The sequence below is a fragment of the Pangasianodon hypophthalmus genome, chromosome 10 (assembly GCF_027358585.1).
Source record: "Pangasianodon hypophthalmus isolate fPanHyp1 chromosome 10, fPanHyp1.pri, whole genome shotgun sequence".
Classification (NCBI taxonomy): Eukaryota; Metazoa; Chordata; class Actinopteri; order Siluriformes; family Pangasiidae; genus Pangasianodon; species Pangasianodon hypophthalmus.
Genome location: NC_069719.1, coordinates 21923042 through 21948325, shown reverse-complemented (window position 1 = coordinate 21948325; position 25284 = coordinate 21923042). Strand labels below are relative to the sequence as shown.

At 42.0% G+C, this 25284-nt stretch overlaps 1 protein-coding gene across 6 annotated transcripts in view; it reads left to right on the top strand.

Annotated features, from left to right (window-relative positions):
- Positions 1-25284, top strand: part of heatr5a (HEAT repeat containing 5a) — an 86212-nt gene that overhangs the window by 59903 nt on the left and 1025 nt on the right. For all 6 annotated transcript variants that reach the window (XM_053237749.1, XM_034308310.2, XM_026919463.3 and 3 more), the window contains 5 exons: positions 7378-7525; positions 8830-9102; positions 9962-10186; positions 22740-22891; positions 24264-24474. In XM_053237749.1, the coding sequence (XP_053093724.1) occupies positions 7378-7525; positions 8830-9102; positions 9962-10186; positions 22740-22891; positions 24264-24474 (1009 nt within the window). The remainder of the gene's footprint in view (positions 1-7377; positions 7526-8829; positions 9103-9961; positions 10187-22739; positions 22892-24263; positions 24475-25284) is intronic.

The window sequence follows — 25284 nt, the reverse complement described above, 5'->3', positions numbered from 1 at the left end:
CTATAAATTGTTGAACTATTCCCCCTTTCAAAAACTTATTTTTCAAAAAAAATTTTTTCAAGTTATGAGTGTTTGTTTGGGAGTAGGGCAAGAAAACTCTCCCATTCACTTGCATTCAAAATCTGGCACCATCAGCTTTCGCTTTTACTAAATGTTCATGTGGTTCTCTTTCAAGCATACGTTTTGGTGTCTCACTATGGGGTATGCCACTTCAATGCTCACACGATAGTCCCGGATCATGTGAGCACTGTGCGCGCTTCACCATGAAGAGTTTTCATGCCGAACTAGCCTGTCGGGGCAGGATCCCCTCGTGTAAGTTAGCCCTGCTCTGGCTGCCACCCCATAGGTTTCCATTCCTGTGGAGCTGCCCATCACGGCGGAACTATCTTGAGGTGAACAGCTTTGCCCCTTTGCCCACCATGTTGAGCAGGAATGAAGAGGACGATGAGGAGCTTCACTTTGACGAAGGGGGACAATCGGACTGCCTTCTCTCTGAAGAAGAGGAAGATTTCAAGGACTCCCTTTTCCTTCCCCCTGTGCAACCGGCACAACCCCTTGCTGCACTGGGATCCATGGAGGAGGCAGGTGGGGCACCATCCTCTCTGATTCTCAGTGTTGATCTGCACGATGTGCAAATGCGCTGCAGCGAAACTAAATATTCTGTGGCCGACTGTGGTAGCAGAGGCTGCAAAGTCATGCTATGAGGGTAGAAGTCTGTTGAGAGGGAAATGGGCAGCGAGACAGCTCCTTCTGATATTTCCAGAGCTCTTGGAGGAAGTTGCAGTCACCTGGAAGGAAAAACTGTTCACCAGTAAAGTGCCCATTCAAAGGGGATCTGCTCTCGATGTGGAGGGAATGGAGGAGGAAGGTCTTTTCCACATGTCTACCATGGTTAGCATCCAAGGCGCAAAGCGGCTGCAAACCCGACATTGCCATCAAAAGTGGACTGATTCCAGTCAAATATAATGGACGCGCTTACAAAGCAGTCACTCTCTAAGTCAGGGCTTTGAACCTTTGCACAAGTGACTGTTCGTCCACCTCCCAGTTTCTGCATTCCCAGGCGGCAGAGACCTCATTCCAGTGCAGTGGTTCAGAGAGGAAAACTGGAGCAGCAGCCTGCATGGGCTAGAAGGAACTATTCACCTGTTACCAGCTCCTCAGCGCACTCAGGGAGTGAGGAGGAAGAAGAAGGTAGGGGGAGTGAGTTCTGAAGTTCCCAGATGTTCCGTGGGGAAAACAGAACAGTGACGAGAGCGAGAGATGGTGCAGTGGTGCACACGCACCCATTAGTCACAAGCACCTTACATCCTCAAAACTCAATAAAGTGTTGTGAAACAGAGTGCAAAAAAATGTGTGTTGCAAAACATATTATAACACCACCTCAGGAAGCCACCACCCCCTTAAAAATGGTGAGCCACTTAAACTCCAAGCACCAAGTGTCCACGCATGTGCAGTACAGACCACAAACCTGCTCACAACTCAGCCACTCGCCAGAATGCTGCAGTTAAACAACTGGCAAGTATGCACACAGTCCCGTTGAGTATTGAGAACAATATGATTCGGGTACAGACTGCAGTTTGCGGCCTGCCCTCCGCAATTCAGGGCGATAATTCACTCTCAGGTGTGGAGGGAATCAGCGCATATTCTCCAAGAGGAAATTTTCTCTTTGCTGAACAGAAGAGCAATAAGAATGATTCCACTCAAACAAAGCTAAAGTGGCTTTTATTCAAGATACTTCCTTGCTCCGAAGAACGGGACTCTGGCTCTCCGTCCCATATTAGATTTACATGCACTGAACAAATACCTATGAAGTACAAGTTCGGAATGCTCACTCCTTCTACACTACGGAAATTGGTGCGCCCAGGTGATTGGTTCACGTCCATCGACCTGAAGGATGCTTATTTTCATACAAGAATATATCCACACCATGGGAAATTCTTGAGGTTTGCATTCCAAGGGGTGATATACACATATTTATTTCTTCCTTTCAGCTTGTCTCTCAGCCCAATGGTGTTCGTCAAATACACAGAAGCGGCCACTCAGAGAAAAAGGCATTTGTCTCGCTACATACATAGACGATTGGCGAGAGAGTACACAGGGTTGCTCTTATAACACCTATAGAAACTGGGCTTAAAATTAAACACCGAAAAGAGTGTATTAATTCCCACACAGTCAGTAACATATCCGGGACTGTCACTGGATTTGGTGACTTTCAGAGCATGACTGAAGGAAGAGAGAGTGATAAAATTTACCCGGTGTCTGGCTGAGTGTTGGAGGTGAAACAGAATTTCCTTTCACACATGCCTCAGACTATTAGGGCTAATGGCCTCAGCCCTGATAGTCATTCCCCTAGGTTGATTATTCATGAGAGAGTTCCAATGCTGGGTAGCCTCTCTAAAACTGAACCCGTTATGGCACTCTCAGAGGAGAGTGAGGGTGACACCCATTGCTTTTGATCCAAGGGGTACCCATGGGCGTTGTTCAGGCCAGAAAAGTCATTATGATGGATGCGTCATTGTCTGGTTGGGGGGCATCCACAGGGGCATCCACAAGGGCAGGGTAATAAATGGGAGATGGGGTCGGCATGTGATCAGTGTACACGTTATCTGGAATGCTGATGGTTTTTCTAACTCTGAGGCATTTTCTTCCCTTTCTGAAAGGGCATCATGTTCTCATGAGAATGGACAACACTATTAGATTTTCCACCCTCATCCAGAGTGCTTGGCACTATGGGACATGCATCTGGGTTGCCCAAAAGTGTTATCAGAACCATACAGAATACTAGAGCCCTGGGTATCTATTCCTGGGGATGCAGGGGTACTATTAAGACCAAACCCTGCATTTATGCCCAAATTTATCAATTCCACTGTTCCTCTTGAACTAAGAGCTTTCTATCTGCCACCCTTTGCTTCAGCAGAGCACCAAAGGTTAAATACATTATGCCCAGTGCTTGCTCTGTGCATCTACACAGAAAGGACTGAAAAGTTCAGGGAGAGTGATCAGCTGTTCATATCTTGGGCAAAACCCTGTATGGGGAAGCCGATCACCAAACAGCACTTATCGCACTGGACAGTAGAAGCAATCTCTTTGGCATATTCCAGTAAGGGTCTCATGCCCCCGCCTGGTTTACTTGCACACTCAACAAGGGGAATGTTGACTTCAAGGGTTCTTTTTAAGGGTGTCACGATACATGATATTTGTGAAGCAGCGAGTTGGTCTTCACCACACACATTTGCAAAGTTTTATAAATTGGATGTTATAGCACAGACTTTAGCACATGCTATACTGAGTGTGGGATCTTGAGTCCACAAGGACTAATCCAGGCCCGAGTAATGTCATTTCTGGTTGGCAGAGAAGTTCAAGACAGGCTATCTGGCAATAGGGGAGTTAGGATATCCCATACTGAAACACCAAAACATATGCTTGAAGGAGAACAATAGGTTACTTGTGTAACCCTGGTTCTCTGATAGCATTAAGTGAGGTGTCTCACCAGATCACCCTCCTTGCTGCGTGAAGCAAGGAAGAGCAACTTGTTTTGAATAATGTAATGATGTTGTGTCTCCCCTCTTATACTGGTGAAAGGAGCCACTCCCAGACACAAGCGTCATGTCTGCCAGCCAGTAGGGGCTGGCATAATGTAATAAGCCTTCTGAGGAATACGTGGAAGGGGCGTATCCCATAGTGAGACACCTCACTTAATGCTATCAGAGAACCAGGGTTATGCAAATATTAGCCTTTTTAGCCATTCAACATTTTTTTTAACAAAACCTTTAGCCTATTAACTGGCTTTGTCAAGTGAACATGAAGTTACAATTATTCTAGCAACAAAAAATAAATAGAAAACTAGCAACACCATAGCAAAGACCTGGGACCCCATTGCTGCCACCTAATATCACCCTAGCATTCTGCTGTGTTTCGTTAGCAACCGACCCTAGCTACAACCTTGCAATCACCTAGGATCATATTGAAACCTATTAGAAACACCATAGAAGCAGCCTGGGACCCCGTAACAGCCAGCTACCACCGTGCAACCAACTGTGATCATATGAAACCTCATAAAACACCATAGCACCAACCTGTAACCCCATAACAGCACCTAGCAACACCCTAACAATCAGCCGAGTTTCCTTAGCAACTGACTAGCTACAACCTTGCAACCAACTGTGATCATATGAAACCTCATAAGCCACCATAGCACCAACCTGTAACCCCATAACAGCACCTAGCAACACCCTAACAATCAGCCGAGTTTCCTTAGCAACTGACTAGCTACAACCTTGCAACCAACTGGGATCATATGAAACCTCTTAGAAACACCATAACATCCACCTGGGACCCCATAACAGCCACCTAGCAATTCAATTCAATACAATTTTATTTGTGTAACACCTTTAACAATGGTCATTGTCACAAAGCAGCTTTACAGAAATAAATGCGTTCAGGATATAAAATTTAAATATATGAATTTATCCCTAATGAGCAAGCCAGAGGTGAGGGTGGCAAGGAAAAACTCCCTGAGACAATATGAGGAAGAAACCTTGAGAGGAACCAGACTCAAAAGGGAACCCATCCACAGTTATAAAAAAAATTCCTTTTTATAACTGTGTACTACATGAATAAATATTGCAATTTTGTAACCAGGAAATTCCATACAGTTTTCACATGAAGTCTGTTTTGTTGTACTTAACACTCAACTGTTCACTGATAGAGACTTGAGTGCAAAACTGTTTGTGGCAATTGATATGAATTGTGGTCCAAAGTCGTCATCATGGTTTTTAAGTGGTACCATCCTCAGTAATCTCAGTGATCTTCAGACTGTCCATGTTGGGGTCATCCTCAGCAGCAGCGAGTGATTTCCAGTCGATGAGAACTCCAACCAGTAGTAGGGCATCAGGATGGATCAGGCAGGTCCAGAGAGCAGAAGGGGTCAGGATCACTGATATCTCAGGAGTAGCATGTGTAGCTTGACAGAGAGAGACAGACAGAGGGAGAGAGAGGAGGAGATATTAGTTATGCTTATTGCCCTGTAATGGTTAAAGACAATGTACTTTGCATGCAGAGTACAAGCAGCGACTCTGGCAAGACTAGCTATGACAGCATAACTAAAAGGGAGAGCCAGAAGGTGACACAGACATGAGGGTGCCCTGGGACATAAGGCAGCCAGCCACTCCACTGTCAGCAAACCTGAGTGAACGCGTGAGAGTGGGGAGACAACAGCATCCAAACATCCCAGTTCACCACAACACTCTATGCCCATGAGCCCTCTAGATCTGCTCTTTTACCTAAGAAAAAACTATTCACAAAAGGCTCAACTAAACAAATATTTTTTCAGCCTAGATTTAAACACTGAAGCTCTACCCTCTGCTGTAGCCTTTACTATTTGAGGTTTCAACAAATAGCCTGCACCGTTGATCGAAGTAGGATCATAAAAGACCAAAAGTTCGGTCAGGTACTGTGGTGCGAGACTATTTATTCCTTTATAGGTCAATAGTAATATTTTATAATCAATGCAAAATTTGATTGGGAGCTAATGCAGGATGGATTAAATAGGGGTCATTTGGGGTCATTCACATATCTTCTGGTTCTAGTAAGGACCCTGCATTCTGGACTAACTGGAGCTTGTTTATGCACCTACTGGAACAACCAGACAGTAAGGCATTACAATAATCCAAACCAGAGGTAACAAAAGACCAGTGGGCCTAAAACAGAGCCTTGCAGGACACCTTAGTATGGGTAGAGAAGTCACCATTTATATCTACAAACTGATAACGATCAGTCAAATAAGACCTGTGCCAGGAGAGGACCGTTCCCTTAACGCCAACAACATTTTCTAGTCTACAAAGGAGAATAGCATGATCAAAAGCTGCACTAAGGTCTAGCAAAGGTGACACAACCCTGATCAGAGGCCAGTAGTAGGTCATTTACCACTTTAACCAGCGCTGACTCTGTGCTATGATGAGGCCTAAATCCTGACTGATACATTTGATGAATGTTATTCTTATTTAGGTATAGCTGCTGTGCTATAATCTTTTCTAAGATCTTGGAGGTAAAGGAGAGGTTTGATATTGGCCTATATTTGGACAACTGACAGGGGTCGACATCAGGTTTTTTAAACAGGGGTTTGATAACTGCTAGTTTAAATGATTTAAACTTGAGTGCAAAACTGTTTGTGGCAATTGTAGTCATAAGCCATCGTAGCATAACTGTTGATATGAATTGTGGTCCAAAGTCATCTTCATGGTTTTTAAGTGGTACCATCCTCAGTAATCTCAGTGATCTTCAGACTGTCCATGTGGGGTCATCCTCAGCAGCAGCGAGTGATTTCCAGTCGATGAGAACTCCAACCAGAAGTAGGGCATCAGGATGGATCAGGCAGGTCCAGAGAGCAGAAGGGGTCAGGATCACTGGTATCTATAGTTCTATAGTTCAGGAGGTTCTTCTTCCATGCTGTTTGAAATACTACCAATTTAGTTTGATGCCATTTAAGTTCTAATTTTCGAGTGGAATAGCATAGCAACCACTTAGCTACACTCAACCAACCACAATGGTTAGAATAGCAGAATCCTAGCCACCAGTTGGGTTAGCCTAGCAACCACTTAGCAACACCCTAGTAACCAACTGGTAACCACCTAGTAACCACCAAGCAACACTCTACCAACCAACTGAGTTAGCCTATCAACCACCTAGTACCACCCTATTAACCAAATGGATTAGCATAGCAACCAGCTAGCAACACCCTAGCAACCAGCTGGAATATGCTAGCAACATTTTAACTTTTTCACATAGTCTTTAGCCTTGTAACCTTTACACGCATAACTGTTCATAGCAACCAAGTAGCAACACCCAAGCAACCAACTGGGTTAGCATAACAACCACCTAGCAACACTTTAGCAACCACTTGATATATCAATGCAGCATTTTTAACTTTTAAACATGGTTCAGAATTTTTAACATTTTACTCTTTATGTATTAGAAATTTTTAGCCTTTTAACTTTTACATGCTTAGCTGTTAAACTTTTTAACATTTTAAAATCAATGACAACAAAAGACTGTAATATTGTTCTACTCCTTTAGTGTGTTTAGTGGGCCAACATCAAGCCAACACCAAAGTTTGTTCACGAACTTTAGCCTTCTAGTTATTGTTGCTATCCTTGCAAGAAGGATAAGTTGTGTACTTAGTTACAGTAGGCAATGGAAACAATAACAACACAGGTTGTAAGGCTGGAGTAGCTCTTTAATTGACTCAGTTAGGGTGGCTCTCTAAATTATGTTATCTGTGTTAATTTTAGAAGTATATACAAATTTAAACTGGAATAAAAGCTCGATTCTTTCCATTGGACTCTGGATCATATTGTCTGTGTGTGTGTGTGTGTATAGACACTGAGTGTGGAGCTCCTCAGAGTGCTGCATAGGCTGATTGTGACCCGAGAGTCTCCACAGATTCAGCTGGCCGTGTTGGAATTGGTGCGACAGGTGGTGTGTGCCACTCAGGAGCATGTTAAAGAGAAACGCCACAGCGCTGAGGGTGAGCCTTTAGCACACGCACATGCACACACACAGAAGTTGATACATATTAATACACTCCTGATTATTTTCTTACATGAATGCTCTGCTTTGCATTGAAGTCTTTGTATGTGTCTGAAATACCCTTAATTATGGTGCAGCTGTAACATTTTATATATAGATGACGATGCCACAAAAATATTTTCAGTCACACCATATTCCTTGAAACATGCTACAAGAGTTTTAAAACAGAGCACGTTACGTTTCAGGGACTGAAGAAAAGAAATATTTTAAAAATCACATAATTTAATTCTCACACTACCACAAATTTAAGGTAATTTTTATATATTTAATGTAACTCTTAGCAAATGTGAAGTAGATATTGGGATGTACTGCAAATTGCTGAGATGCCAGCTTCAGACCAAAATTCATCTGGCAGAAATCCCAATTCACTGAAGGGAAAAGGACGGGATGTGAAAGATGCATTTGCTTTTAGTAGTGGTTTTCTCCCTAGTTTGGCATCTTGCCAATTTTCGGTATACAAGTTTTGCCTCATCCACCGATATATGCTAGGATTTTTGTGGTAAAATTCTGTTTTATCACTCTGCCTGCTAGGACTTTCTTGTTGGAAAAAACATTGCCTGGTCTTTTTCAAATCTTCAGCTGTTTAGTTTCGATGATCCTGTGCCCACTGTAGCCTCAGATTCCTGTTCTTGTAAAAACGAGTGGAACCCGATGTGGTGATCTGCTGTTGTAGCCTATCCACCTCAGGGTTCAACATTTTGAAGGCATTTCTGCCCACAGAACTGCCACGCACTGGATGTTTTTTATTCGCACCATTCTGTGTAAATTCTGGAAACTTTTGTGCATGAAAATCCCAGGAGGTCACGAGTTTCTGAAATAGGTTATATAAACCAGCCTCTCTGGCACCAACAGCCATGCCATGGTCACTGAGATCACATTTTTCCCTATTCTGATGTTTGATGTCAATATTAACTGAAGCTCTTGACCTTTATCTGCTGTATTTGCTGATTGGATAAATTGCATGAGTGAGCTCTGGTACAGGTGTTCCTATTAAAGTGACCAGTAAGAAGATATATCAGTAACAAAAGTGAAAAGATAAATTTTTATACTTAGTTCTACAGATATCTGCCAATAAATCAGTGTGCTTATTGGAATGGATGATATTTAGAAATGTCATCTTTACTGCCGCTCCTACACTAGTACCTGTCTGCTCAGCTCATCACATGCTGGTGCAGGTGAAAAGAAATTGAATAAAAATGGGTTTGCTGTTAATGTGACACACTTTACACCGTTTGTGCTCAGTGGATGATGGTGCAGCTGAGAAGGAGACAGTGCCTGAGTTTGGTGAGGGCCGGGACACTGGCGGCCTGGTTCCGGGAAAGTCTTTGGTGTTTGGAGCTCTGCAGCTGTGTCTTTGCACACTACTACGGAAACTTCCACAACTCAGTCCTCGACTGGCAGGCAGTCCCAGAGGACAGGGAGGTATAGTCTCCTCCCTAAGTGACAGCGACTGCACTCTGATCTCCTTGGCTTTAGAGATCCTCTCAGAATTGCCCTCCATCTGCTCTCCTGAGGGTAAGTTAGAAAGAAAAAATATGGGTAATGCTTCAAAGCAATATTCGTTTGTTTTAGTTTTTAGAAATGCAGTATTTGCATCTTTATCCAAATAATTTGCAAAGTAAATGATTTGATTGGTTGAATATATATTTATATTCATATGATTTTGGGAAGATATAAATATATTATATCTAATGGTATAGTTGAGTTTGGAATTGAGTTCAGGGAACAGAATGCAACCAGTGTTTTCCACTAACAAGCAGAGCACAGAGAAAATACTCTTCAGACCACCTCTGATTCAGTGCAGTTTTGATTCAGGGTGCTGTGATGCAGTTATAAAAATGATTTTGATGCATCTTGCTTGTGTACTTGATGAATTGTTGTTGATATAACAGAGCTTGACTACACCAGGCCTCTTGTCCAGTTCTTTTTGTCATTCTAACTCATAAAATCCAAAATGTACCCAGACTTTAAAAATGGAGTTCTAGGTTTGTCTTCATATCTGCTAGTTAGCTAGAGTAGCTAATTTCTAGCGTATACACAGTGCACAGACTAACCTACACCGTTTCACCAACCATTTGGTTCAGATTTGTTGCCAAAAATATATTAAAAAAATATATTTTTTAAATTATTTTTTTGATTATGACTTACTTCACATTTTATTTAAACTGATGTGTGGCTTTTCAATTAAGTATATTTACGATAAGAATATAATTATGGAGATCTGTGCATCAATGCAGAATCATTTAAAGAGAGAGTCCGGGTACGTCTAAGAATCTTGTTTTTCTTGTCTTTTTTTTCTACATACTGTAATTTTCAACATGTATTACTCGGTTATTACTCCGTTTTTTTTTTTGTTTGTTTTTTAACACTCCAGGCAGCGTATCAGTGTTGCCCACGGTGCTCTATCTGTTGCTTGGGGTGCTGCGGGAGTTGGTGAGGGAATATGGAGGAGTGGGCAAAGAGACACTGGTGCCTGGGACACTTCAAGCACTACGCACGGTCCTGTCATCTCCCATGAGCAGAGTGGAGAAAAGCCGCCGTGCCTGGGTCCAGCTCCTGCGCTGTGCTCTCACTACACTGCTTATGTGCTGGAACACAGGTAAAGCTACGCTCATATTAGAAGTCGACATAATGGCTTACCTAGCTATGTAATTTTCTTTGTTTTATAATTTAGTGTGATCTTTGTAACATGAGAGGTTGACTAGGTTTACTTAATCTTATTTAAATACACCAGTGTCTCTTCTTGTTTGAGAAGGTGTAAAGCGTGGTGTGGTGGTCATATTGTGGTCCCTTTGTGGGATAGCACCAGATGGGCTGGGGCTGATTTCTGCAAGCGTGCTTCTGCGAGCACGTCAGGACGTCATGCGCGGAGACTCACACAGGATGAAGCCTTCATACTTGCGCGTAATGAGTGTGAGTCCTCTAGGGGGCAGTGTTGCATAAACCACAGCATAATTTACCAAATTATACAGCGAAGAAGCGCTCTGGGGAAGAGCTCTCAAAAGAGGGTACTGTGTTTCACTGAAACGTGCTCAGTCAGTATCAGCGACTTTTGTATTGAAGCACTTCAGTTTAACTAGTTTTTAATTTACAATTTTAGCAATCACAGAATTACCAATGCTTTAGTTTTAATTCTATTGCATTTCTGTGGTTTACATCACCTACATTTGGAGTCTGTTAGAAAAAAGAGAAAGCAAAGTGTGCGATCCTGCAACTGGCCATTATAATGAGCTACAGCCAGTATAAAGCCTCGCACTTTACATCCACATACAACACAATGTCATCGTTGTAGTTTTCCGTAAATAAATCCATTATACAGTAATGTGATTATATCACCGTGCAGTGGCAGATTTTTGGTTCCTGCCAAAAATCACAGGGAGAGCAATTGTTGCGATGATGGATAAAGAGAAGGTCAGCCATTCAAAGGGTAAATTAACAGCTAGTTCAGAATATAAAGGCAACTACTTTGGTATTAATGAAAAATACACTTACTCTCACAATCATCTAATTCAGTTGTCACATACATTTAATTTTAAGCACAATAAATCCAGAATAAAGAGCAGTGGCACTGGGGCTGATAATGTGCAATAAAACATTTATATTTCTACTATTGGGGAGAGACAATAAGCGCAATCACATAACTCACTATTTAAGTTACTCACTTATATTGAAATTTTGCTCGTCTCTCTTTCAAAGCAGCAATGTGATCAATTACTCTCTCATTGAAAGCAGGCATGTTCCTGACTAGATCCCTCTCCATGGAAAGCATGGCCAGTGCATTCAGATGTTCCTGTCCCGTTGCATTTGCAGGAATGTCTAGATTCTCTTTAAGGTTGAGAAACACCTCTCAGCTTCAGCTGTCGTCATGGGCGTGGTTATGAGGATGTTTAAAAGAGCCGCAGTCTCAGAAAAAGTCTCCTGGAGGTTGTACTTCAGTAAAACCTGGTACAGCGCCAGTGCACCACAGCAGCCCTTGAACTCAGGACTCTCACAGATAAGCTCAAGACTGAACTCATCAGCATGGGGTATGCCCTGACGGTGGTGTTCAGGGCCTCAACAGGTAATGTATGGCAGTGCTCTTCAAACATCTCTCCTTGTAGCATCATGGCACTCATAAGGTGGTCGGTGGAGGAGAACCTTTCTTTGGTGTGGGCCAGGACCGTGATGCAGACCTGTTAAAAAATATATATGTTTTGTTTGAGCGTCTCACACTTTCGAAGTACAATGCTATGAGTAAAAAAACCTGCTATCATCCATTTCTGACTGTAACTCTGAATTGAATGTAAAAACTGAGTGGGTGATTTCCAACAATTGAATAGACCTACTTAAATGGTCAGTAATAAATGCTTATACCTCTTCTCCCAAGGCTTTCCTTGATCTTGTGGTTCCTGTTGCTACTTGCTGCTGCTCTTGAAATGAGCTTTGGTGCCTGAAGGCAGACAGACCAACTGTGTTTGTTAGTATATGAACGAGACAGTATGTCATTGACAATACCTACAATTCATGTCTTAGAAAAACTGAAGTAATACAAATAGTCTGTTTTAGATATACTTTCTGAGAATGGCTGGGAAAATATCAAAATTGCTGGCTGGTCTTAACTTTGTTACACAAAGGGTAATTACAATTTCCAAAAATGCAGATGACTAAATTAGTTTCCCACTTTTGAGTGTCTAAATCTTGTTACCATTTAGTCTTATAACATGCATACATTTTGATATGACAAGGTTCTATATTGAGAAGGTATGAACAGTATTATTTGATCTTACTTTATGGACTGCACACTGCTTGTGAAGTTCTGGAGGGCATGTTTGTTGAAGACTGTGTCAGTGTCCTACTTCTGCAACTGCTGGTACATCATGTCAACGTGAGGCAAGATTTGATGAAACAGCTGCAGAAAAAACTGGAAGTCATCATCCTGCAGCATCCTCAGGAAGCCAGATGCCTCCCTCACTGTGGTGCTATCAAATGAGCTGGGTGGCACAATAGATCTGAAATACCCTATGAGGTCATCTAGGTTCTCATATACAGTGTTCACGATTCTGCTGTTGAAGTTCCATCTTGTGGACGAGGCTCTGTCCAGCCATCGTGCAACAATCTGGTCAAGAATAGTAGTGCATTTGGGCAACTGGGTAAAAAACTAGTAATGCCACCCAAATCAGAAAAAAAAACTCTCACTGCTGATATGTGTTGCTTACTGCATAATCAAATTCAGCTGGTGTGCATAGCAATGCACATAATGGACATTTTCATAATGTTCAAGCACCTTCGCTGCACACCAGCCTGCTCTCCCCTCATCACACTGGCCCCGTCATATGCTTGCATGATGAGTTTACCTTTGTCATGAGCAAAAAGACGTTCAGTCTCTTCAGAATCACACTGGCAGTCGAGTCGGCTGTTGCATCCAAGATAGGGATGAATTCAAATAAACGCTCTTACACAGCATGGTTTCTGTCACTGTATCTCAACACAAGCACCAACTGAGTCTGTGTGGAAACCTCTGTGGTCTCATCTGCTTGAATTGCTACGAATCTAGCTGACTTCACCTCTTCCATGATACGTTCCCTGATGACTGATAGCATGCAATCCAAAAGCTCATTTTGCACAGTCTTTGATGTACCCTTGAAGACTGTGGCAGTTTTCAAGTGCTCCTCAAACACCTTATCTAGCAAAGCCACTAAGTCGAACAGTCCACGAAAAATCCCAGGGTAGCTGGAGCCTTCACTTTCATCTTTGCCTCTCGAGGCTAATTCGAACACCCCACAAAACTTCACACAGTCGGGCTAGAATGTGGTGGTTCTTGCTCACCTCATCATTGTGACGACGCACAGCTATCTGGTAGCTGTTGTCCAACTGTGTGGCAATGTTGACCCTCCCGAAACCCACAAGTTTCAGGCAACCGCCCATATGCTTCTTTGATGTTTATGCTTTTTCACCTTCTCTGAGAGATGATGCATGTCGGTGAAACTTGTAGTTGTCCATGTGATGTCCGTACCGCTATCAGGATGGACCAGAATGCAGGGGTAGCAGAACAAAGCGTTAGCTACTTCGTAGCCTGCTAGTCACTTTTTCCGCTCATACCAGTTTCACGAAAATCCCCGATTATACAATTTCCCGCCCTTTGTAAATACTTGCTTGATGTTTACATTTGGTCTGGGTGGTCCTAATTCTTTAGTTGCCAATTTACCCTGATTACTAAGACGACTCAATGGTATTTCTCTTAATGACACGATCAGGTTTTTCTGTGTTGAGGTAACGTTAGCCATGTTGACCAACTGACCAAGCTGAAGCATAGTTGGCTTGCTAGCTGTCCCGGCGGTCCCTGCACAAGGTTATGTATGACGAAAGCACGTTAGTGCAAGCCCACCCGGAACCCATACAGATTGCATTGCAGTGCCTGCAGTTTAAAAAAAATTTATATGAAAGTCTATCAGAGCGATCTGGGCGGTTTTCAACCAGAGCGAAACTGTCCGAAAGGGGCGGGCGCGGTACTCCACAGAACACGACTTGACGCTGATTGAACTATGATAAATCCAGCGGCAGGACAAACTGTCTAGACCAGTGACATCTAGCATAACACTGTGATAGAATGTGATAGAAAAGTTCCCACCCTTGAACCCTTTGGTGGTGCGTCACCCTATCGCTTTAATGAACAAACCACCCATGTCACCGTGTGTGAAGCAAACATGAAACACAGGGAGAAAACCCAGTTCATGATTTTAATTTATGCTCACTGTTCAGTGTGAAAGAAGTCTGATTAAAGACAAGACAAGAAATCTGATTAAAGACAGTCTGAGAAACGAACAGAGTGAATATTTTTAAACTGAGATTTTTACAGAGCATTTCTATCGCTGTTTTAATATTTTAACGGACTAAACTTTCAGGAAGCATTTGGGGAGCACATCTATAGAAGACGGAAAGTACTGGATGCAATGAGGGAAAATTTTGGATTGTTTACCCTTTATTGTTTACACTTCATATGTACACTGGCCAAAAGTATGTGGAAACCAATCTATGATACCCCTATGTGTTTGTTGAACATCCCATTCCAAAACCATGGCATTAATATGGAGTTGGGCCCCTTTGCTCTTTTAATAACTTTCACTCTTCTGGGAAGGCTTTCCACTAGATTTTGGAGTGTGGCTGTGGGGATTTTCCCATTCAGCCACAAAAGCATTAGTGAGGTCTGACACTGATGTTGGTCCAGAAGGCCTGGGGTGCAGTCGGCATTCCAGTTCATCCCAAAGGGGTTCGGTGGGGTAACCGCATGCTTTGAAGTGTTTTATTCCATAGCAGTTTGCCAATAATTACATTTTTTTTTACATTATTAACGAACACCACATTATAGTTTTTATCTGTTTATAGTTATTTAATGTTGTGGAATCTGTGAAACACGTTATTTCCTGTTATCACTCACATTATAACAGCTATAAACAATCATTCTCTCACCAGCCTTTTACCAGCTTGCCATGTTTTCAGGAAGCCTCAAAGCTTTCTGTCCTGAAGACTTTTCGGTGTCAGAAAACTTAAAGTTACAGCTTTATCTCTGACTGTTACATAGTGGTGACACTGGACACTCCAACCAAAAATGCTACATAAATGTCTGCGCACAGAAAATATCACCAAAACAGCAATTACACACATTTTCATTTGTATACAGTCTCCTCTGAAAGTACTTAAATGGCAAGGCCAGTTCTTTTGTTTTTGCAATACACTGAAGCTATTTGGGTTTGAGATCAAAAGATAAATGTTGCAGAACTCAAGAACTCTGTGGATTCAGGGCGAGATTTATTATTATGCATTATTATACCCCTCACGTGGTATCAAAAAGGCAAACAAAATGAAACGTAACAGAACTGCTGAGGGGCGTAAAAAGAAAGTGAATGAGTACTACTCCAATAAATAGTATTGGAGTGTGAGGACCACCCATTTGATGGCCAGACACTCCTTCTCTACTGTGCTTGTACTTTGACTCCTGCACCGAGAGTTTTCGACTGATGTACAGCACTTTTCTTTAATTACATCCAACACTCCCGGGGCTTCCACTTGTATAATAGCTCAAATGTGTAAAAACCCGTGGAGGTCTGGGGACTTTGAGGACTGCAAAAAATAGGACTTTGATCCAGTTCCCAATTTCTGATGTTAAGCACAAACTTACGAATCATGTTCTTAAACATTTAATTAAAGCACTCAACTAACACATCAGTTTGGGGATAATAGATGCTGGTGTGGATCTCTTTAATCCCCAATAATTTGTAAAGTTTGTGAAGTGTACATGACATAAATGATGTGTTTGTTCAGGATCTCTTTCGGGATCCCAGGTTGGGAGATTACTCAAAATAGTGTTTCTGCTACACTTTTAGTGGTGCTCGTCCTTAGAGGCATAACTTCGGGATATCATGTCGCCTAGTCCACCAGAACTAATACGAAGTTGTATCCCCATTCTGACCAATCTAATGGCCAGACGAGATCCATGCCAGTTCTTTCAAAGGGGATTTAGATAACAGAGAGAGGGCGCGATGGTGCATTTGGGACCGGCAGTGCATTCACTTGCTGACATTTTCAGCAAGATGCACACCACCTGCATACATCACCGCAGATGCCCGGCCAATAAAAGCGAGCCATTAACCAGGCTTGTTTTTTATCCACCCCTGCCATAGGGTTATAATGAGCCACATGGAAAATCATTTCCCTGCAGCTTTTTGATGCCAACAACTGGGTCATTGTTTTGCTCTGCATAATCTCTAATAATAGCGAAACGTGGAAATGTAAGCGCTGCACCAGCCTGAGTTGTTTCCCTGTCAATCACCGCCACCTGCTCAAACACATGCTTTCACGTATCATCATGTGACTGTTCCCAGTGGGAAATCCACTAGAGTATCGAGGAGGGGAGGCAGGTCTGCCCCTCAGATGGGCCCACCATCTGGCCACACGCCTCAGACAGATTATGTTCACGGAAGTGCCTCAGCCGGCAGGGCAGCGCAGACCTCAAACCATGCTACCAGCCAGGACCGACCCTGGACTGCTGTTAATTCCTTAAACCCCAGCCAACTGGTGCCCAAAATTACTAGGTGTGAAATTTGCCACTTTTCAGACTATGTTTATGTCCTAAGTGATTGTGAGAAGCACCATAGGATACATGTGCACATCCCTGTGAATATACCGCACCTTCACTTCCCAACACCTCTCCAAAGCCTCGTCTTGAATCAGGCTTTGGTGGAGTAAGGTCTGAATACTGCCTGAATTGATCAAGGCATGATGTATACCCCCTTGAGTGCTAACCAGCACTCTGCATTTCAGCTCCGGACTGTGGGAGGGCCATGGAACCACAGAGTTCCGGAGCACCTGACTCGAATCCATCCTTGGGCCTTGAAGTGCCTCTGCACAACCCCAACAGATCTGCCTGGGCCCCATTCCAGCTCTCTGGTACTCCGTGACACGTCCGGGAGGTGGGGCTGCCAGTCTCTTTTTCTATGGCACCGGGGTAGGAGGAGTCCTGTAGAAAGGCAGGAGGGCACGCCGTGTATCTGAGTCTGCACACATGGACATGTGATGCTCTGCCAGTTGAAAGGCATCAGCCAGCGAATCAGGTTGGTGGCACTGGACCCATTCCAACGCGCTGGCCGGCAGCTGATGGATGAACTGTTCTGGTGCCACCCACTCAAACCTTTTGGTTGGGCAGGGTCCAGTCGCAGACAGTGCTTGCAGGAATCCAGAAGTTGTGTAGTTGTGTAAACAACTGATCCCCCTCCTCTGGCATGGATGGGAAATGCCAACAATGTTCTTCAGTTCAATTCAGTTCAATTCAATTTTATTTGTATAGCGCTTTTAACAATGGATATTGTCACACAATTACAGCTTTACAGTAATAAATGGATTCACAAAAAAAAATATTGTTAATATGTGAAGTTATCCATAATGAGCAAGCCAGAGGCGACAGTGGCAAGGAAAAACTCCCTGAGATGATATGAGGAAGAAACCTTGAGAGGAACCAGGCTCAAAAGGGAACCCATCCTCATCTGGGCGCAACGGATAGTGCAATTATAAATAAATCCCTTCTATTATTGTGTACTATATGGACAAATAGTGCAATTGTGCAACCAATAAATTCATCACAAGAAGTTTTGCAAGAAGTCTGGTTGGTTAAAATCTATCCACTGTCCACTGATGGAGTCCTGGGTACGAAGGTGTTCATGGCAACCGCAGCCCCAAAGCCACTACAGCAATCACAGTCCCAGGCCATTACAGTACAGCTCCCAATATGTGATCCCCAAGCCATCTCCACAGCCCCCAGGTGGGGCTATCGATAATCACACCAAGGTCTTTTACTGCTGCACATGATGAAACAGAAAGGCCATCCAGAGTTATTATGTAATCAGAAAGCTTACTTCTAGCTGCATGTGGTCCTAGTACAAGTACTTCTGTCTTGTCAGAATTAAGTAAGAGAAAGTTAATAAGCATCCAATTTCTAATGTCTTTTACACATTCCTCAACTTCATTAAGCTGGTGTCTGTCATCTGGCTTTGCTGAAACATACAACTGTGTGTCATCAGCGTAACAGTGGAAGCTAATACCATGTTTATGAATAATTTTGCCCAGAAGTAGCATATATAAAGAAAAGAGCAATGGGCCTAAAACAGAACCTTGTGGAACACCAAACTTTACCTTAGTATGAGAAGTCACCATTTATGTTTACAAACTGATAACGATCAGTCAAATAAGATCTGAGCCAGGAAAGGGCCGTTCCCTTAATGCCTACTACATTTTCCAGTCTATTGAGGAGAATAGCATGATCAATGGTATCAAAAGCTGCACTAAGGTCAAGCAGCACCAGCAAGGAGACACAACCCTGATCAGAGGCCAGTAGTAAGTCATTTACAACTTTTACCAGTGCTGTCTCTGTGCTATGATGAGGCCTAAATCCTGATTGATACATTTCATGAATGTTGAGCATAGCTGCTGTGCTACAACCTTTTCTAGTACCTTGGAGATAAAGGGGAGGTTTGATATTGGTCTATAGTTAGACAGCTGACAGGGGTCAAGGTCAGGTTTTTTAATCAAGGGCTTGATAACTGCTAATTTAAAAGAGTTAGGTACATAACCAATGCTAAGGGAAGAATTGATTATTTTTAAAAGAGGTTTAATTATTTCAGGAATTATCTGTTGAGGAAACAAGTAGGTAAAGGATCTAGTATACAGGTTGATTTTGATGATGAAATTAGTGAAATTAGTTCAGTCTTTTCAAGGGGAGTAAAACATTGTAATTGTTGATCTGATATTATTATATTATCGTCTACAGGGTTAGTTATAAAACTGTCCGGTTTTAAATTAATAGTCTGAATTTCTTGCCTGATATTTTCAATTTTACCATTGAAAAAATTCATGAAGTCATCACTGCTATATAATTATTGTGTGCATGTTTCTATTGTGGTCTTATTCTTAGTTAATTTTGCTACAGTATTAAATAAGAATCTATTTTTGTTATCTTCAATTAGGGTGGAGAGATACACTGAACTAGCAGCACTAAGAGCTTTCTTATAGCTCAAAAGGCTCTCCTTCCATGCTATTTGAAATACTACCAATTTAGTTTGACGCCATTTATGTTCTAGTTTTCGAGTGGTCTTGTTTTAAAGTTCGTGTGTGATCACTATACCAGGGTGCTAGCTTTTTCTCCCTAATTATTTTTCTTTTAAGTGGAGCTACCTTATCTAGCGAGTTGCAGAATGTTGATTCTAAGCATTCAGTTGCCTGGTCAAGTTCTTTGGGATCAGACGGTGATCCAGTCATGGTTAGTAAATCTGGGAGATTACTGATAAAACTCTGTGCAGTTGTTTATGTGAAAGTACGTTTGACATGGTGATGTGGCAAGGTGCATATATTATGATTAAGACACATTTTAAATGAGATGAGGTAATGATCTGAGATAGCTTCAGACTGTGGAAATAAGACTATATTTTCTATATATTAAATGTTATTAAATCAAGAGTGTGACCACCACTATGAGTGGGTCCTATTACATTCTGAATCAAGTATGGACACAACTGCTGTTCTCAGAGGGTCTTCGGGATTATCAAAATGAATATTAAAGTCTACAACAATTAATGCTTTGTCTAAAGAAACAACCAGGTTAGAGATGAAATCTGCAAATTCACATAGGAATTCCGAATATGGCCCTGGGGGTCTGTAAATAATAATTAGTGGAATCACATGGGTAGACTTATTTTTAGTGGCTACGTATGTTATGTTAGTATAAAGAACTTCAAATGCATTGATCTTATGACTAGGTTTTTGCGTGATGCAGAGATCTAATATTCAACAGTCCTATCTTCAGAGCAATGGTACTGGCTATGCAATCGGTTTGATTTAATTTTATGTTAATTAGGTTACTAAAACAAACTGTCTCAGTATGTCTATAATTTTGTTTAGCTCGGGGAACAGACACAGTCTCAATACGGTAGAACCTAAGTGACGACTCAGTGCAGCTAGCAGACGGTCGGTTTAGCCTGCTTGTCTGCTCCCTGGCCTTGGCCCTGGATTGTCACCGATTAACTAGGCCTGTTCTGAGACTATGTGCTATGCTGCAAGAAATGAGAGCAGCACCTTCCCGAGTGGAATGGACACCGTCTCGCCCTAACAGGCCAGCCTTGCCCTCAAAGATAGTCCAATTATCTATAAAGCCCACATTGTTTTCGGAGCACCACCTGGACATCCAGCAGTTCAGCGACCATAACCTGCTGTAAGCTACATCGCCACGCCGCATTGGGATGGGGCCAGAGCATATTACAGCATCGGGGACATCGCCTTCGCTAATTTACACACCTCTACCATGTTACTCTTAGTAACCTCAGACTGACGAAGGCATATATTATTAGCTCCTACACGAATAACTATCTTTGAAAACCTGTGCTTGCCTAAGACCCTAAGATTACCTGCTATGTCCGGCGCCCTGGCTCCCAGTATACACCTAACTAAAGCTGCTGGTGCCCCTAAAGGCCTAGCTAATTTCACATGCCGCAAGATAGAGTCACCTATAACCAGAGCTCTTTCAGGTTTCTCAGCAGGTGCTTCACTGAGGAGAGCAAACCTGTTGGACATGTGAAGCGGAGAGGAGTGGTGCTCCCGTGGGCGAGCCTTAGCGGTAGCTTTGGCTTTGCGATTATGTCGTCACCCATTCGCCCTGCTGTGAGGGCTCTAATGCCGGAGTTGGGGGATTGCTAACTCCGCCTAAGGCATCCAGACTTTCCCCTACAGAAACTACACTGCTCTCACTCTCACTAACTCTCTCTAGTGTCTGGATGCGCACCTCTAATGCTGCAATCTTCTCTGTCAGAGAGCTAACTAACATGCATTTATCACAAATAAAGCTATTACTAACGACGGAGGAAGAGTGACTAAACATCCTGCACTCACCACACTGAACAAGCTGAATGTTAGACATGTTGTTTAACGCACCTTAGTAGAAGATTGTTGATATTATTTTAGACGGCGTGGATCCGGTGTGGATGGCCTCCGCTCCCTGTCTTGACAAAATACAAAAGCGCTCTTCGAGAGAAAGAAAAATTAAAATACGGTAGAAGAGAACGTGAAAAATACAACGGATGAAAATGACAGTGCAAAATTATTGTTCTTCTGGTGACAATCCGACCCGCTCGAGCCTGGCTCTCCTCATTGCCAAATAATCCAGCTGGCACTCTTTTGGCAGACTATGGGCTGCCAGCTAGGCTTCTCCTGTAAGGAGAGCTCCTCTCTTCCATCCACACTCTAGGATCATGCCGAGGCATACCTGGAGATGTTCGAGAGTCTGCATCGACACCAGCGACTGAAGAACCTGGGCGAGAGGACTGGAATCCATGTCCACATGACACCTTCCAAGCTGTATTTTCCTGGGTTTCGGCAACAGAGTGGCACAATGCAACTCAAGAACTCGGTGGACTCTGTGTGAGATGACTGGGAGCATTTATTATTATTATCCATTCCCCCGCATGGTATCAAAAAAGCAAAAAAAAAAAACAAAAAAAGGAATGTAACAGAGACTTGGCAGCTTTCCAGCAGCTTTGTTCCTGGCACATTGCACATGGTACCTTCTGTTTGAACCCACCCATTTTTCAAGTGATCAAAAATATTGAACAGGTGTGCCCTCTTAGACTGACTGTTTAAATAATTAATTGCTCTTGGTTTGAGCCTTAGGTTTCACCTTTGAAGACATTGCATTTGTTGTTAGAAAGGATAAATCAACATGAAGGCCAGGGACCTGTCTATGAGAGAAAAGCAAGTCATTTCGAAGCTGAGAAAAGTGGGAAATCAATCAGAGCCACTGAGGAAGCGTTGGGCATAGCCAATATAACAATTTGGAATGTCCTGAAAATGAAAGAAACCACTGGTATACTAACAACCAGATGTCACACAGGTCAGCCAAGGAAAAAAACAGCAGTTGATGAGAGAAGAGCTGTGAACCAAAGCGACGGACAGGCCAAAGTGTGGAGAAAGAAACGATCTGCTCATGATCCAAAACATACGAGCTCATCAGCTAAGCATGGTGGACATAGTGTCATGGCGTGGGCTTGCATGGTTGCTTCTGGAATGGGTTCACTATTCCTTATTGATGATGTAACTCATGATGGGAGCAGCATGTGCCATGTTCTAATTTGTTTAATACATCTAGATATAAATATCAGGAAATGAAAGCTAAAATTCTGATATATCATCTCGCATTCATCTTTTGATCTCAAACCCAAATTTCTTCAGTGTATAGCAAAAAAAAAAAAAAAAAAAAAAAAAAGGAATTGGCCTTGCTGTTCCAATACATTCGGAAGGGACTGTATGTCATCTGCCATGAAAGTCCCTGTGAATTAGCTGATTTACCTTGCAGCTGGAGCTATCATCAGAGCTGCTGTTATAGAAAATTAATCAACACCTTCTGACCAGTCAGAATTAAGAATTGAACACCGCTGTTATTGGTATTATTATTATTATTATTATTATTGATTATCAGAAGTTTTAGCTCTAAAAAATGATATTCCCTATAAGTGACAATATTTTCATATGGGCTGGACCATAGTGATTGTAAACAGAGAGAGAAAAAACTTGAATGTTCAACTGTGCATTTTTTTTTTTTTAAGAATGTTCAAATCATTAGGTCTGTTCATCTTTTGTAGACACAACAGAATCTGGTGTGGATGAGATCACTTTGCTGACAGCACTCACCATCTTCCTGCTTTGTGCCAGTGTTGAGGTCACCAATGTAGAGCCGCTAAAGACGTGCTGCATCAGCAAGTTCCAGGCCGGCCTGGAGTCCAAGGACCCCATGGTAAGCAAGGGATAAAAAGCGCATGCAGCATTTGACCTAACAAAGAGAAACTACAGTATAAGGTTCTAAAGCTCAGTCCCTTCCAAAAGTATTGGAATGGCAAGGCCAGATCTTCTGTTTTACTATACACTGAAGACATTTGGGTTTGAGCTCAAAAGATTAAAGAGACTATGGATCAGAATTTCAGCTTTCTTTTCCTGATATTTACATTTAGATTTGTTAAACAACTTAGAACATGGCACCTTTGGTGGCAGACCACTCAATTTTTAGGTGAGCAAAAGTATTGGAATAGTCTTAAAGTAAATAACACTTGATATTTGGTTGCATATCCCTTGCTTGCAGTAACTGCATCAAGCCAGCAAACCACTGACATTTGGCTTGCTTTTCTCCTATAGACAACTCTCTGGTCTTAATGTAGGTTTATCCTTTTAACAACAAAAGCAGTCTTCATAGGCGAAACCCAGGGCTCAAACTAAGAGTGGACATTCAGAGCTATTAATTTAAATTTTCATTTAAACAATCAATCTACCAGAGCACACCTGGGCAACAAGAAACACCTGTCAGTCACAGGTTCCAATATTTTTGATCGCTTGAAAAATTGGTGGGTTCAAACAAAAGGTGCCATGTTCTAAGTTATTTAACACATCTAGATGTAAATATCAGGAAATGAAAGCTGAAATTCTATCGCTCATATTCATCTTTTGATCTTAAACTTGAATGTCTTCACTGTATAGCAAAAACACAAGAATTGGCCTTACTGTTCCTTACGGAGGGGAGTCTAGTATGCCATCTGATTGTGATGCATAAATGCACTTATGGATAATCTATGTTGACTGTGTCTGCCTAATGGTAGTACTTCAAGGCAGATGAGCTTTTGATAATCATTTGAGATTATCTTTTTCAGTTTCTTACCAAAGAAACTCACCAAAACAAATCAGCTGGATGAGTAAACATATTTTCACTAATTATGTAGTGTAACCAATGTGTTAAAAGCATCATACGTTTCATTTTAAGCTAAAGTTATTTCCGGTCCACTAATTTGTTTGGGCAAACGGTGTTCCAAGAGTGCCGATATTTATAACAGCACTGGTACATTTCACTGTTTGTATCAGTCTGCCTGTATGTATTCTCTATATAAAATTCCAATTATAGCAATAGTCTGTTACAATGAAACTGTTAATACTATGGGCTGTCAGTCAGTTGCTCTATCCAGTTGTGTAATTTTTTTTTCATCTATTTATTTTATACAATCATTTATGAAGTGTGCTAATACTTCTGGTAGGCACTGTATGTAATCCTATTTTATTAGTTATACTTTTGGATATTGATAGTCTTTCCTTTACTTTATACCTGTTTATGTTATCCTTTCTAGGTGTTGAGCCGGTGTTACCAGTTACTGGCATCAGTGTTTCAGGGCCCAGCAGTGGTGGCAGAGTCCTTTATCAGGGGACTGGGCACTCAGCTAGTGGCTCGGCTGCAGCAGGTGGAGAAAAACCGCCCTCAGACCACCATCGAGCTGCAGGCCGTGCAGAATGGCGTCAGAGCCATGGAGGCATTAGTGCTCGCTGCTCAGGAAACTCACCGTCAGTATTTCATTTTGAGTTTAGTTCAGCTATGTACACTCACCAGTCACTTTAATAGGAACACCTGCACATGCAGTTATCCAATCAGCACAATGTGTAAAATAATGTAGATAAAGGTCAAGAATTTCAGTTAATGTTCACATTATTGGAATGGGGAAAAATGTGATCTCAGGGATTTTAACTGTGTCATGGTTGTAGGTGCCAGACAGGTTGGTTGGCTTTTCCAGGCATGCGGTATTGCAGAGGCAAATATTACTGTAATGATCATCAATCAGCATACTGTGGTGACCTAGTGTATATATTGTACATGCCTAGTACGTAGTTTCTTATTAGAATATACAGGATGCTATCCTAATGTTAGCTAGCAGACTCACATAGCTGAACTGAATTTAATGTTACCTTATCAAGGTTATACTAGGCTCAACAAAGATGTGATAGTGATAGCTAAATAACTTTAGTTAAAATACAGTGAACAGTAGCATCCTTTAGTTAAAATACAGTGAACAGTGGCATCCTTTCATATAGAGTTATGGACTAAATATCTGTGAACAATTTTAATTGAGAAATATGAACATGGTTTTAATTTCAGGGCCCAGTTTTGTACATAGACTTTTGGAATAGCAGTGGTTCTGAATACCTGTTCCTGGTGTTTCCAATTCAGGAGACGAAAACAAATGTCCAAAGTATGCACAAGCACTGTCCTACCAAGGGCCACCTTTTTTGCTGTGTGCTACGTTTTTTTAAAAAAATCTTTCCTATCAGATTGAGGGCAAACTCAATGATCTGTACAGTTTGGAAACTTTCTTTACA